This window comes from Taeniopygia guttata, chromosome 8, assembly GCF_048771995.1.
Source record: "Taeniopygia guttata chromosome 8, bTaeGut7.mat, whole genome shotgun sequence".
In the NCBI taxonomy this organism is placed as follows: domain Eukaryota; kingdom Metazoa; phylum Chordata; class Aves; order Passeriformes; family Estrildidae; genus Taeniopygia; species Taeniopygia guttata.
Genome location: NC_133033.1, coordinates 1496184 through 1508563, shown reverse-complemented (window position 1 = coordinate 1508563; position 12380 = coordinate 1496184). Strand labels below are relative to the sequence as shown.

At 42.4% G+C, this 12380-nt stretch overlaps 1 protein-coding gene across 2 annotated transcripts in view; it reads left to right on the top strand.

Moving 5' to 3' along the window:
- The window catches only part of LEPR (leptin receptor), a 29741-nt gene that overhangs the window by 2275 nt on the left and 15086 nt on the right, over window positions 1-12380 (top strand). Inside the window, exons 2-6 of one of the 2 annotated variants that reach the window (XM_030278514.4) lie at window positions 1184-1242; window positions 3236-3529; window positions 4572-4689; window positions 9112-9317; window positions 11927-12072. In XM_030278514.4, coding sequence (XP_030134374.4) covers window positions 1203-1242; window positions 3236-3529; window positions 4572-4689; window positions 9112-9317; window positions 11927-12072 — 804 coding nt within the window. In that variant the 5' untranslated portion in view covers window positions 1184-1202. 2 annotated transcript variants of the gene reach the window in all.

The window sequence follows — 12380 nt, the reverse complement described above, 5'->3', positions numbered from 1 at the left end:
GACTGGGATTTTTGTTACACCTATGAAAGAGGAATATGGGCTGTTTCTCATTAAACCATTTAATAGTGTGAATAATGTACATTTATGTCAAATAAACTCTTTTAAAAGGTACTTATTCCTTCTGAAATTAGGGAAAATCTAACTAATTTCAGTTATTTGGAAATAATTCCTGCCTGTATCTTTGTGAAATGACCTGATAGCTCCATAATTCCTCTGGCCTTCATGCCTCTCTAACAGAAATAAACTAATGGAAAAGGAAGAGGTAAGATGGGCCACCTACCAGCTGTGCTGAGAGCCAAATTGTCCCCTGAAATTGGGGCTGGGAACATCTGAGATTCCCTCTTGAATTGCTGAAAATGGAGCTAAAAAACCAAAATGGAAGGGGAGGAAAGTGGATGAGATTGGCTGATCCTGCAGAGCACAGTGCTGGAGAAATTCAGCTCCAGCTGGATGGGTGGGAGAGCAGGCAGGAGACAAGGACTTGGGAATTGTGACTTCCCTGGGCAGCTGGCTGCTGCTTCAGGTGGATATGGAATATCAAAATTAATATATTTTCCAGGACATGCAGCCCCAAAGTGCATTACATAACCTTGGCACTGCCTCCTTTGGCTCCAGGGATGTTCTCAAGGAAACTGTCCTCAGGAATATTTCAGGAATGGAATCCTTTGGAGGGATTCCCTCACTTGAATTTCTCACCCTGGCATTTGCTGCCTGACTTGAGCTGTGGATTTTACTCAGTTCCTGGCTACAACAGCAGCCAAAGTCTCCTCTGTGGAGCTTTAAGTATAAAAATATATATTGATTTTAGCAGAATTTATGTAAGTGTTGGATGAAAATAAAAAAGAACAAAGTATCTGAAGTGAAGGAACAATAATGAAATGTTGCTGTAAAGTTTAGAGAAGTCTTCACTGTTGGAATTCATCAGTGCTTCTGTGTCTGCTGCACTTGGAAAATTCTGCTTTTTTCCTCCCTTTCTGGCCTGTTCTTCCTTTCCTGCTGTAGAGAGGAGTGTCTCTCCTCATTAGATGTGTTGGAATTAGATGATTTTTAAGTTCCTTCCCAAACCATTCTGGTTTTCTATGATTCTGCTCACAAAGGTGTGAGTACCAAATGAACTGAAGTACAAAATGAAATTATAGACTGATAATTATAAGTCCTTCATTAATTTTCTGTGTGTGTTTAGGTCAGCTCTACAAAACAAGATGTGTTGGCAAATCATTCCAACCATGTTTGTACTGATGGGTAAGTCACTAAAAACACCCAAAACACAGTTTGGGATAACTTTTCAGATCAGGAAACATCCAAATAAATGCCCTGGAAGATTTGGTGAGATAAAAATGTGTGGGGAAGTGCAAGGAGAACTCCTCTGCTCCTGGGGAATGCTGCCATTCCTGCTGCCATGGGCACCACAGGGCTGCCAAAGGGTGCTCAGCTCACTCCAAATGCTGCATTAATAAACTGGGAAATGCCTCTGACAATATTAACACCTGCTCTGCAAGGACAGCTGCTATTTGCCTTTCTTTTATATATTTTTTTAAATTCAAATAAGGACTATTTAAAGGTGATGATGATGCATAGGGATAAAGCAGACCCTGTAATCCAGTGGAGCTATTTGAAAAATTTGTGTCATTACAAAATAAGAATCAAAAAGATGAAGAAATCATTAGATTTAGGTACTTTTTATATACATCAACACCTTTTTGTCCTGCTCTATATGTGCTTTTATCCACTCAATATCAAATATTGCATTGCTGAAATTCTTCTAAGTACGTTTTGTGATCTGAACATATTGAGCAGCTTTAACTGGAAAACCTGGATGCTCCAGGGAGGTTTCCTGGGATTTCAGGGCAGTTTGTCACCATCTGATGGCCCTGCTGCTCTGGGGACAGAGCTGCAAGTCAGGCCTTCCTCTGGGCCATTCTAACTTCATTTTGTCTGTTTCTGAAGAAAGGGGCTGAGCACCTTTTTGACTTTATAATCTTTAATTAATCCCTTGAGATGATCTGTGATACACGAGGGGGAAGTTCCTTTGAAAAAGAGATGAGCTGGGGACCGTGCTGCTTCTCTGTCCTGCTCTTTGTCACTTTTTGGTCCCTTTTTAAATCATGGATTATGGCCTGAGAGTTTGTTTGCTCCACTCCTCCTGCTGGAGGCCTAATGAAGCTGGGATTTACAGAGGCACAAACTGTTTAGTGGGAGAGGAAGGAACAGCAGAGCTCTGCAGGAGTCTGGCAGCACAAAATCTGTGTGGAGGGAAAGCAAACCCCTCTGCAGAATAACACTCTGCACCTTCTGGTTTTAACAGCTTTTTTTAGAGCTCTCATTTCATATTTTGGTATTATTTAACTCACGCTCTGTGCTGGAGAATTGTGAATTTCTATTAATCAAACAGTGCCAGAGATATTCTGGTATTTCTTATTTTGGCTGTGGCAAAGCATTAGAGCATCAATTAATTTCTGTTTAATGAACTGCTTAAAATTTCTGCCCTTGCTGAGCAGAATGCAAAGTGCACTAATGCCCCTGTGCCTTGCTGCAAGTAGAGCTTTAATCTTTAAATTCAGAGTGCTTAACAGGAAGTTGTTCCCTGCTCATCCTTCTCTAAACCACTGTGAGCACAATTCAAGCCATGACATCAACAAATGTGCACAGAGTGGTTTTATTTTAAGTCTGATGGAAAAAAATTGGTCATTTTCCTGCCTCTCATTTCTCAGATAATGCCCTGGGGTTGTGCAGTTGTACCCACAGTAATATTGTCCTTTTTTATTTCAGAGTTACAGTGGGACTGTGTTTCATATTTTCAACAGGATTAAATTTTTATTGAAATGGAGCTGTTTTAAAAGAGATGGAGGGGATCTATTCCAGCACTGCATGGGGAGATGAGACTCACACCCAGCTTAGGATTCACTTCAGTTTAGGATTCACTGCAGTTTTGGTCAATAAAAGCCAATTTAATCCCAAAGAGATGCTTTGCCTGCAATCTTGGCCTTGACTTTTTCAAGAGATTGAGAAAACAAAAGTTTAAGTGCAGTGAGGTTGGGGTAAAATCTGGAATCTGTCACCTGTGACACCATTCAGAGAGGATGTTTTTATTAATTTTGTCTTTACCTCAGGGAACAACCCCTGGACACAACCTGATTTTTACCTATTTCTATATTACATCAGACACTCCCTTTTACTTGTTCAAAAATATGAACTTTTCCATTTATTTCCAATACTTTTCCCTTTATATTTGCAGAGCTTCTTCAGATGGCAGCTGCCCATTGCATGGTCCTTCCAGTTCCTCCCAGGAATTTCACACTGCCCTGTGTGCTGCTGAATGAGACCTTCTTGAGCCCTTTCTCAGCTGGGAGCTGGTCTGGTATGAGGAGAGAATTTGGAGCACCCAAAATCAAGCCTTTAATGAATGAAGAAAATTTTCTGTGTTGCCTTTGGAGTGCCAGCAACATTGATTGTTCTTTGTACAGAGCAAGCATGCAGGCAAGGAAGTTTATTCCTTCAGAAATAAATCTCTCTGCTCCTCAGAAAATAGGTGGGTTTAGCACTCAGTGGCATATGAAGTTAATTATTCCAAAAATATTTAGTGTTTTTTGTTGTTTGGGAGGAGAGGGGTGGGTGGATTAATGGGGATTCACTTTTATCCTAGGCAGGCAACACATTGTGGTGAAATCCTTCCTCACGGCAGTAAAATCCTTCCTCAATTTGGTAAAATCCTTTCTCAGTGTGGTAAAATCCTTTCTCAGTGTGGTAAAATCCTTTCTCAGTGTGGTAAAATCTTTTCTCAATTTGGCAAAATCCTTTCTCAGTATGGCAAAATCTTTCTTCTGTGTGGTAAAGTCCTATCTCAGAATGTAGTGGAAGATGGAGGAATTGTACAGCACAGTTTCAAAAGGGAAAAAAAAAGTTGGCTGTCTTTCCAGGGGAATTGTAAATAAAATATGGAGCACTGCATAAGAGGACAGAAACCCAGATTTTCAAAGGAGTTTAGACACTGTGAGGAATATTTTAAATATTTTTGGTGGATGTGGGCTTTAAACTCCATCAGCAGGCAGGGGAGATGGAGAGCAAATGGCATCATTTCTACATGAATGATGAGGCTTTAAATAATAAATGTGCAGTAAATGTCTGTACATGGATTGGGATTTTTTCCCCACGGAGTTTTTCCTCCTCCTGTCTCTGAGGAACACGGAGCTGGCATCCTGCTGCCAGGGATCTCCTTGACCTCATTAGGTAGAATTTCATTCCACAAATTCCCAGCTGAGGCTGTGCCACTTCCCAGGACACAGCAACCACCATCAGCTTCATTTTTCTTCACCCTGCAGCCTTGTCCCTAAATCCAGGTAAAAAATATTCCTTTTTAAATTGTGACAGTACAGAACCACGTGGATTGTGAACCTTGGAGGTGTTTAAGGTGCCCAACTCAAATTATTCATAAATATTTTCCCATTTGTGGTGCAGCCTCACTTTCAGGAAAAATTCCTTGTCCTCTCTTTGTGAGTGACTTCTGTCCAGATATTTTATTTTATTTTATTTTAATGCAGTTCAGAAATGTGTGATCCCTTTCTTTTGTTCAGACTGGACCTGGAACATGGAATGTTGGATTAGAGGCAAGCTGGACCTATTGGTTTGTAACCTGCAGCTTTTGAAGATGGACCTGAGGACTGACCTGAAGGTGAATCTTCTATACTCTGGGTAAGTACAGGATTTACTGTTAAATCTGTCTGGAAAACTGAAAGCATTTCCTAAAACATCAACATTGCAGCTTCCAGCATGGTGGGAGCTTTAGCTCTGCAGATTTTGCTTTATCCTGTCTAAAAGTAATCATGGATAATATTGAATGTTTGTGGTTATTTGAATGAAAAATGGTTGGAATGGAGAGTCCCCTTTCTCTGTCCTTCCCATGTTTCTTAAAATATTTTAATGAAATCAGCTTTGACTTCTTGATGTATCTTTGTTGTTAGAATTTCTTAATTTTAATGTCTTGGTTCTGCTTTTTATTTGTTTGGGGTTTTTTTGTTTTTTTGGTTTTTTTTGTGTGTGTGTTTCTTTTTGGTTTGGTTTGGGTTTTTTTTTGGTTTTTTGGTTTTTTTTTTCCTTGTTTTTTTCGGGTTTTTTTTTAAACCATAATACTGTCTCTCTTGAAGTAACTGGTACTTTACATGTGATCCAATGGCACATGCTGCTCTCATCTCATTGTCACTGTGGTGAATATTCCCTGGAATGCTGGGAGGTGGAATCATCCTGCCTGTGGGATGAGCAGGTCTGGTATACATTGGTTACAAAAAGATCTGTTTGATTCCATGAAACCACCCTGGGTTTTTTTTCTGGGTTATTGATAGGTTTGAAGGATTGGTATAAAAACACTCAGATTTAATTTCCTTATTAAACAGATTTACTGAAATAGTTGAATTAACTGAATTTATAGAGGAGGACTTCCTGAACAGCCAGATCTCATCTGGCAAAAATCATCCCTGTAGTCAGAGCAGAAACCAAATTTATTATTTAGGAATAAATATGGTTGTTTAGCTGACACAATATTTTACTCCCATTTTGGTGAGGTGGGTTCCCATTTCCAGTGCTCCTCATGACTCTGACTCCTGGAATACCATTCCATGGGTGTTTGTGGGGGTAGCAGCTCTGCCTTTGCTCTGCTCCATCCAGGCTCAGCTTCACAGGAAAAGCTTCACCAGTGATCCCAGTGCAGAAATCTCTATATTGAAATGTTTTGGGATGCCACCAGACTGGAGCCTCAGGTTGCTTGTGTTAGGAAGGGAATTCAGTGAGTTCCATGCACTTTAGGAGAGCAGGCCCTGTGGATTCAGCAGAGTCTCTATTTGATTCCTCTTTGCTGCAAAGATGAGAAACAAAGCAAAACCTTGGAGAACTCATTTCCCTCCCCACATTCCATATTAAATTTTCCTTTTAGGGTCCCTGTGCTCTGGGGGAGCAGGAAGCACAAGCATTTCAGCCTTTGGGAAGGTGACAGCTTTCCCTGTTGGCTCTCTGATACCTTAGCATTTTATTCCTGAGCCAAAATACCTTGAAAACATTCCCAGTTTTAAAAATATGTATTCCTGGCATGTGTTTCTCCCCGGGAGTCTGGAGATCCAGCCAGGATTCTCACATACAGGGCAATGCAAAAGAATAATGATACAGGAGAATCTACATCAGGAAAGCTTGGGTCTCTCACAGCATTTTTTTTTTTTTTTCAGCATTAGAGAAGTCTCCTCTAATTTACCACATCCACAGTTTTCCTGCTTGGAAATAATCAGGAATGGGAATGTTCTGTTCTGCCCATGGCAGTGCTCTGTGAGAGGCTCAAGTGAGGGAGGGGATGGGGCTTTGAAATGGTTATTCCAAAAGAATAGAAAAGAGAAAAGGTTGTTCCAAAACTTCATTAGACTAATGGGTTAATTTTATACCAAACATCTTTCCAGCTGTCTGATCCCAGGAATGCTGTAAAGCCCAGGGTTAATTCCATGAGCTGGACTCTTTAGCCTCAGGGATCCCCTTGGTGAGTGCTCCCATTTCAATTTTGAGCAATGATTATCATTTGCCCTTTGAGGCTGCATTCAGATTTTGACTTATTTGAAGTACCTGGGAGGCTCTCCTCCAGTTTGGGGCCTAAAGTCCCGTGTTTTTTAAGGATAAATCGTGCAAACAGTTGTACATTGAGCCTCTCCAGCCAGAGAAAAACAATCTCTGATTAGAGATTGATGAGCGCTGCAGCCCCCAGATCTGCTGCAGTTTAATGGGGCAGGTTCTTCAAATAAGAATTTTTCTAGAGCTACTGTTGATCAAAAACACTGGGAAATATTTATGGGAAAAATCCTGGAAGCCTCAGACAGCTTTGCTCCGTCCATTCCCAGTAGAGGCAGTGCTTGGAAAGGATGTAGGAATAATGTGACAGCAGAGTTACAATGGTGACCCTATGTCACAGTCACCTTTCCTGAAAATGCAGGTAAGTTGCCCTAAAAAAGGTTTTACTTTTTCTTTTCAATTGCAAGAACAGGATTGAAATTCAGCCAGGACATTTTGCAGCATCTAATTGAAAGTCTCCAGGTTCCCCACGGGGACACAGATGAATTTAGCAGGAGAAGCATCACCTTCTGAAGGGGGTTGAATATAAATATAAAACATTTAGGACTCCCTACATGTTTTCTTTTTCTGAGGTTTTCCAAGATGTTGGCTAAAAGAACTCTCTGTGACAGGATTTGGGTGAAGGAGCCACTGACCTCTCCTCAGCTTGTGAGGGTTAATAAGTCTTTGGCATTTTTCTCCCTTTACACTGTTTGTTTTTTTTTTTTTTTTTGATGCAAACAAGTTCATTTGGATGGTTAAAATTTGAAATAATTATTAGGGATGATGAGGAGCTGGTGTGGTGGTAACCACTTTCCAGATAGATCAGATCAAAGACATGGTTTGAAGGAAAAAATGTGTTTTCATAGATTGATTGTGGCTTTTGGGACCAATAAAATCTGAGCAACAGGAGAAGGCAGAGAAGCTTCAAAGAAAATTCTGCAAAGTTTTTGAAAGGAAATTCAGGAGAAAACAGCAGAGCCACATCTAGAAAAACCAAATTATTCCAAGTAATTTCAGAGCTCTATGTCTGCCAGATACCATCAGCATAATTCCCGTGTCCTAAAGTCTGCGAGTGCTGGTGAGAATTATTTCAGCAATGTCAGGATTGACTGTCTGGAGCATTAATAAATGTAACCCATACCTTGACATGGACCTGCTTGGGATTGTTCCTGCAGAGCCCAGGAGCTGGGAGGGCAGTGCTGCCCAAATTCCATGTTTTTCCAGCCTCAGAGTGCCCCAAGATGCAGAAAGATCAGTGAGGGATGAGGGGAGTGGGGCTGGGATGATCCAGGAGTGGTTCCCTGCAGTCCCAGCCTGAGCTCTTCCCATCCTCCATAATTCTCCTCAGTTTTTTGACCTTTTCCTCTCTAAGCAGGGCAGGATATGGAATTGGAATTGGTGAATCATGGCCAGTTCCCTGTGCTCTGCTCTCAGATAAATGGAGCAGATAACAAATGGAATAAACCCAAAAAATAAAGCAGCAGATCTCATCCTTCCTTCTCCTCCAGTGCAGAGATCTCTGCCCTCCCTGAATCCAAGTGTTCCAGTGACTTGTGCCAGCTATAAAACCATTGAAAAAATGTACTGAAAGGCTCTTATTCCATGAATTTCCATTTCTTTCTCTGAATTAGTAAAACAAAACCCTTACTGGACAGAAATAATTCCAAAATCACTTCAGAACAATTCCAAACAGGAGCTTTCCTTTTTTTTGGGTAAGGATGAAACGTGAAAAGCAGGAAAGAATCTGAGGTGATTGAGCTGTCAGGGTTTGTCTTGGCTTTGATGCTGGGAGAAATTTGGCCACGAATTATTTTCACTATTAAATTCTCAACCTTGGGAAGCCTTCAGTCACTGGATACCTGCAGAATTCCGTAAATGTGGGTTTCTGGAAGAGCCTGAAGAGTAGAGATGAGAATGAAAAATCCTTTGGGAACTGCTGGTTCTGAAGATTCAGATGGGATATTGGGAAGGAGTTGTTCCCTGGGAGAGTGGGGAGGCCCTGGAGTGGATTTCCCAGAGAAGCTGTGGCTGCCCCTGGATCCCTGGAAATGTCCAAGGATGGGGCTTGGAGCAGCCTGGGGTAGTGGAAAAGGTCCCTATCCATGGCAGGGGGTTGAATGGGATGGGATTTAAGGTCCCTCCCAACCCAAACCATTCAATGATTATAATATTCCCTATAATGCTCAATTGTAGCAGGAGCTGGAGGGAACATCAAATTGTTTTAGTGTTATTTCAGTGCCTCACAAATGGGAATTAGAAATTCATCTCTTTTGGGATGGCAGGGAGCTGCCATGGGACGGTAAAACAGCACTGTGTGCCTAAAAAACATCTGGGAATTCTCTAATGGAATTGTGTTCATTACTTGAAAACCACTTAGAAAGGGAGAAGCAGCAGAGTTGAAGCGATTGGTTACAATTATTATTTTTTAAATTAATTAATCTAGTTTTTTGAGCAATAAACCATATCCAGATGGCCACACCTACTGAGATACAGAAAACTGTTTTGTTTCCTGTTTGTTTTTCCCCGCTGCAGGTCAGAGCTGTCCCTGGGGGCTGCATCCACGAGCTCTCTGCAGGGGACAGTGAGGGTGGCTCCGTGTGACTGCGGGGACCAGGCCACCTGCCAGTGCCTGGTGGCCACCCCGAGCCTCAACCACACCTACCTGCTGTGGCTGGAGGTGGTGGCAGGTGGCACAGCCCTGGGGTCACCCCCGATGGCCCTGCAGCCCACAGACATTGGTGAGCATGGCTGAACCCCTGCCCAGGGAAAACCCAGCCAAGGGGCGAGCTGGGAATGCAACTAGGGGTGAAAACAATGTGTTTTAATTAATAGCTTAAATGAATCAAGGGGTTAAGTTAGAAATGTACTTAGCAAAGGTCGTGCTTTGTGATTAGAGCTTAACAAGGAAATGAATTGATACCAGGTGGGGGTTACTGAAACAAGGTTAGGAATGACAGGTGATACATGAAGTATTGAAAGAGTGCAGGAGCCATGAATGCAACTGACTTCTAAGAATGAGAGGAGCTTTGGACTGTGACCAGCAGGACAAGGAGCCCTGCCAGCTTGACATGGGTGAAGAGTTTTCCATGAAGAAGAGGTCTTACTTCCTCTTCAAAGGAAGTAAGTCAGAACTTACTGTACTGAAATGGGTCCAAACCCAAACATTCTTTGGGTTCTGACCCATTTCAGAGCCCACTGACCACAGTGGACTCTTCTGACCCACCTCAGAGCCCACTGACCCAATTAAAGAGGAGAACTGTGCCAATGGACATTCAGCTAATTATAATACAAAATGAGAGGGTTAATGATTATGTAATAGGCATCCTGGAAACCATCTGAATATTTAAAACCTTTTTGGATAAACAGAAGCAGGAGTTTGGGACTCCTTGCACATGTCTTTGGGAGGTTATTCCCCATGTGCCCAGCACTGTAATAAATGTACCCTCTTTTCAGCACTGAAATAAATGTACCCTCTTTCCAGCTTAATTAGTTGAAGTCATCTGTCTGTGCTTCAAAACAGCAGCAGGATGGCTCTGCTGGGAAAGGGGGCACAGACAGGGCAGGAAAAGCTCCCTAATCCCTGTCTGGGCTCCAGTGCAAACCACACTGAGCACAGCCCAAGCACTCAAAATTTTGGTTATTTCTCGTTTTTTCCTTTCTAATCCTTTCTAATTTTTTCCTCTCTGTGCACAAGACTGGCCCAGTGTTGGAGCTTATTGCTGAGGACTTCAATTAAATTTAAAAAAAAAAAGCTGTTCCCAAAGTTGCTTAGCAAGAAATCCCACCCATTTTCCCAAGGAACTCTCTCATCCTGATGTTTTCTTCCTCACCCAAGCAACCCCAAGCTGGAAAACATTCCTGTGTGTTTGATCAAGCTCAAACTCTCCTGACATGATGAATTTGATATGTGTTGCTATCCAACGTGCCCAGTTATTGCAGATTTGGGCAGATTTCATAAAGGCAGGAGCTGTCAGCTGCAGGGAAAAAAATTAAAGTTTTATGAACATCTTATTAACTTAAAAACTTTGGAATTTTATGAACTTCCTCATAACTGATGTGCTCTGCAGACAGAACCTGTTAAAATCTCTGGGTGGGCTTGTTTGGAAGATGAGAGGTGACATTTTTCTTCCTGCTGGTTTGGAAGAAATTAAAAATTCAGGCTGGAGTCTGCCAGTTTTCAAAAACGACACAATGAGTTAGCTCTGCTTAGTGAAGCATGTTTTAAAAATGCACAATATTAATATATGTTCTGCCAAGATTTAGCTCAATTAAAACTATTTTGAATGTAAAACTCTTGAGTGGTTGTGCCACGTGGATTTTATTTGCTGATAGTGGAGCAGGTGGCATCACAACCATCATTATCTGTGGGATCTGATTCAGGGAAATGTGATGGCAAAGCCACTGACTTTTATTTGCTTCCTCCCCAATCACTCCCTGCTGGCCTTCCTGAAGTTAATTGCTTTGAGATGGTTTAGAAGTAGAAATCAAATAAAATCTGGATTGGCGTGGTAGATCTATACTGAAAATAATAAAAGATTTTTGATAGAAATAACTAAATAAAATCTGACTTGGTATGGTGGATTTATACTGAAAATAATTAGAGATATTTGATATAACTGAGTGACATTCCAGTAATTCACTTAAATAGGACCCTTGGAGAGCTGGACCCCAGAGCAGATGGAATTTGAAGGGAACATTTGCCCAGTGCTCAGGATTTTTGGGAATGTTTTCCCTTCTGCATGTGGTTTGGAGCAGGGTTTTACTCTTCCTTGGGCAAAACTTGGCTGTGAATGAGGACAGGGCCAGCCAAGGTCTCAGTGCCAGGGAAAAGCAGGACCTGGGTTCCTTGGCACTGTCCCAGGAATGGAATCCTGAGGATTTCCCATCCAGAGCTCCCTTCATCCCCATGGGAATATCCAAATCTCCATTTTCACTCTCCTGGAGACCTCCTTTCACAGCCATAATCCCTGTGGAAGGATGGGAATATTTAGGAAATCCCAGTGTACACTATAAGGAGCAAATTGATTTTCTCAGCATTCCCATCCCTCTCCTGCCCATTCCCTCTTTCCTGCAAGGCAGGTAAGCCAGGGCTTGGCTACTGGGAAAAAATGCGGCCTGAGGGAAGGAATTCCTGCAGGTTTAAGGGAAAGGGGAGGTCAAACAGCATTTCTTGATGACTGCAACAGCAGGGTGACTTTTCCAGAGATATTACACAACACTGCCATGCAGTAGAGCAGCTCTTGAAAACTGAGTTTAAGAGAGCTGAGTTTAAGGCTGAATTGTGAGTCAGTAAGACCCAGCAGCCCTGGGTGAAGCTGGGGCTAACTTGTGGGTAATTTGTGTGCAGTGAAGCCTGAGGCCCCCGTGAAGCTGCGCCTGGAGCTGGCTGAGAGGGGCCAGGTGAAGCTCTGCTGGTCCAGCCCTGCCCCGCTGCCCTTCCCTCTGCAGCACCAAGTGAGGATCTCTGCTCCTCCGGGACACGGGGACAGCCAGGTGAGGTTCTCTGTGCCTTGGGGCATTCCCAAATCCCTGCATTCCCACCACTCTCCTTGGCCTTGGACTGGGAGTGTGGCTGTTCTGGTGGAGCTGGGCTTAGCAGGCTGCCTGTCCCTGGAAAAGCTGGGCTTAGCTTGCTGTTTATTCCTGGAAAAGCTGGATTTTACATCTGTCCCACTGAGAAAAGTCCCATCTCCTGCTGGCTCTGACAAACAAAACTCCCATTTTTCTCCTTAGGTGAAATCCTGGATTCTGTGAAGTCTAAGCCCATTTTCTTTCAGCATTCTATATGTTCCATAACTCAT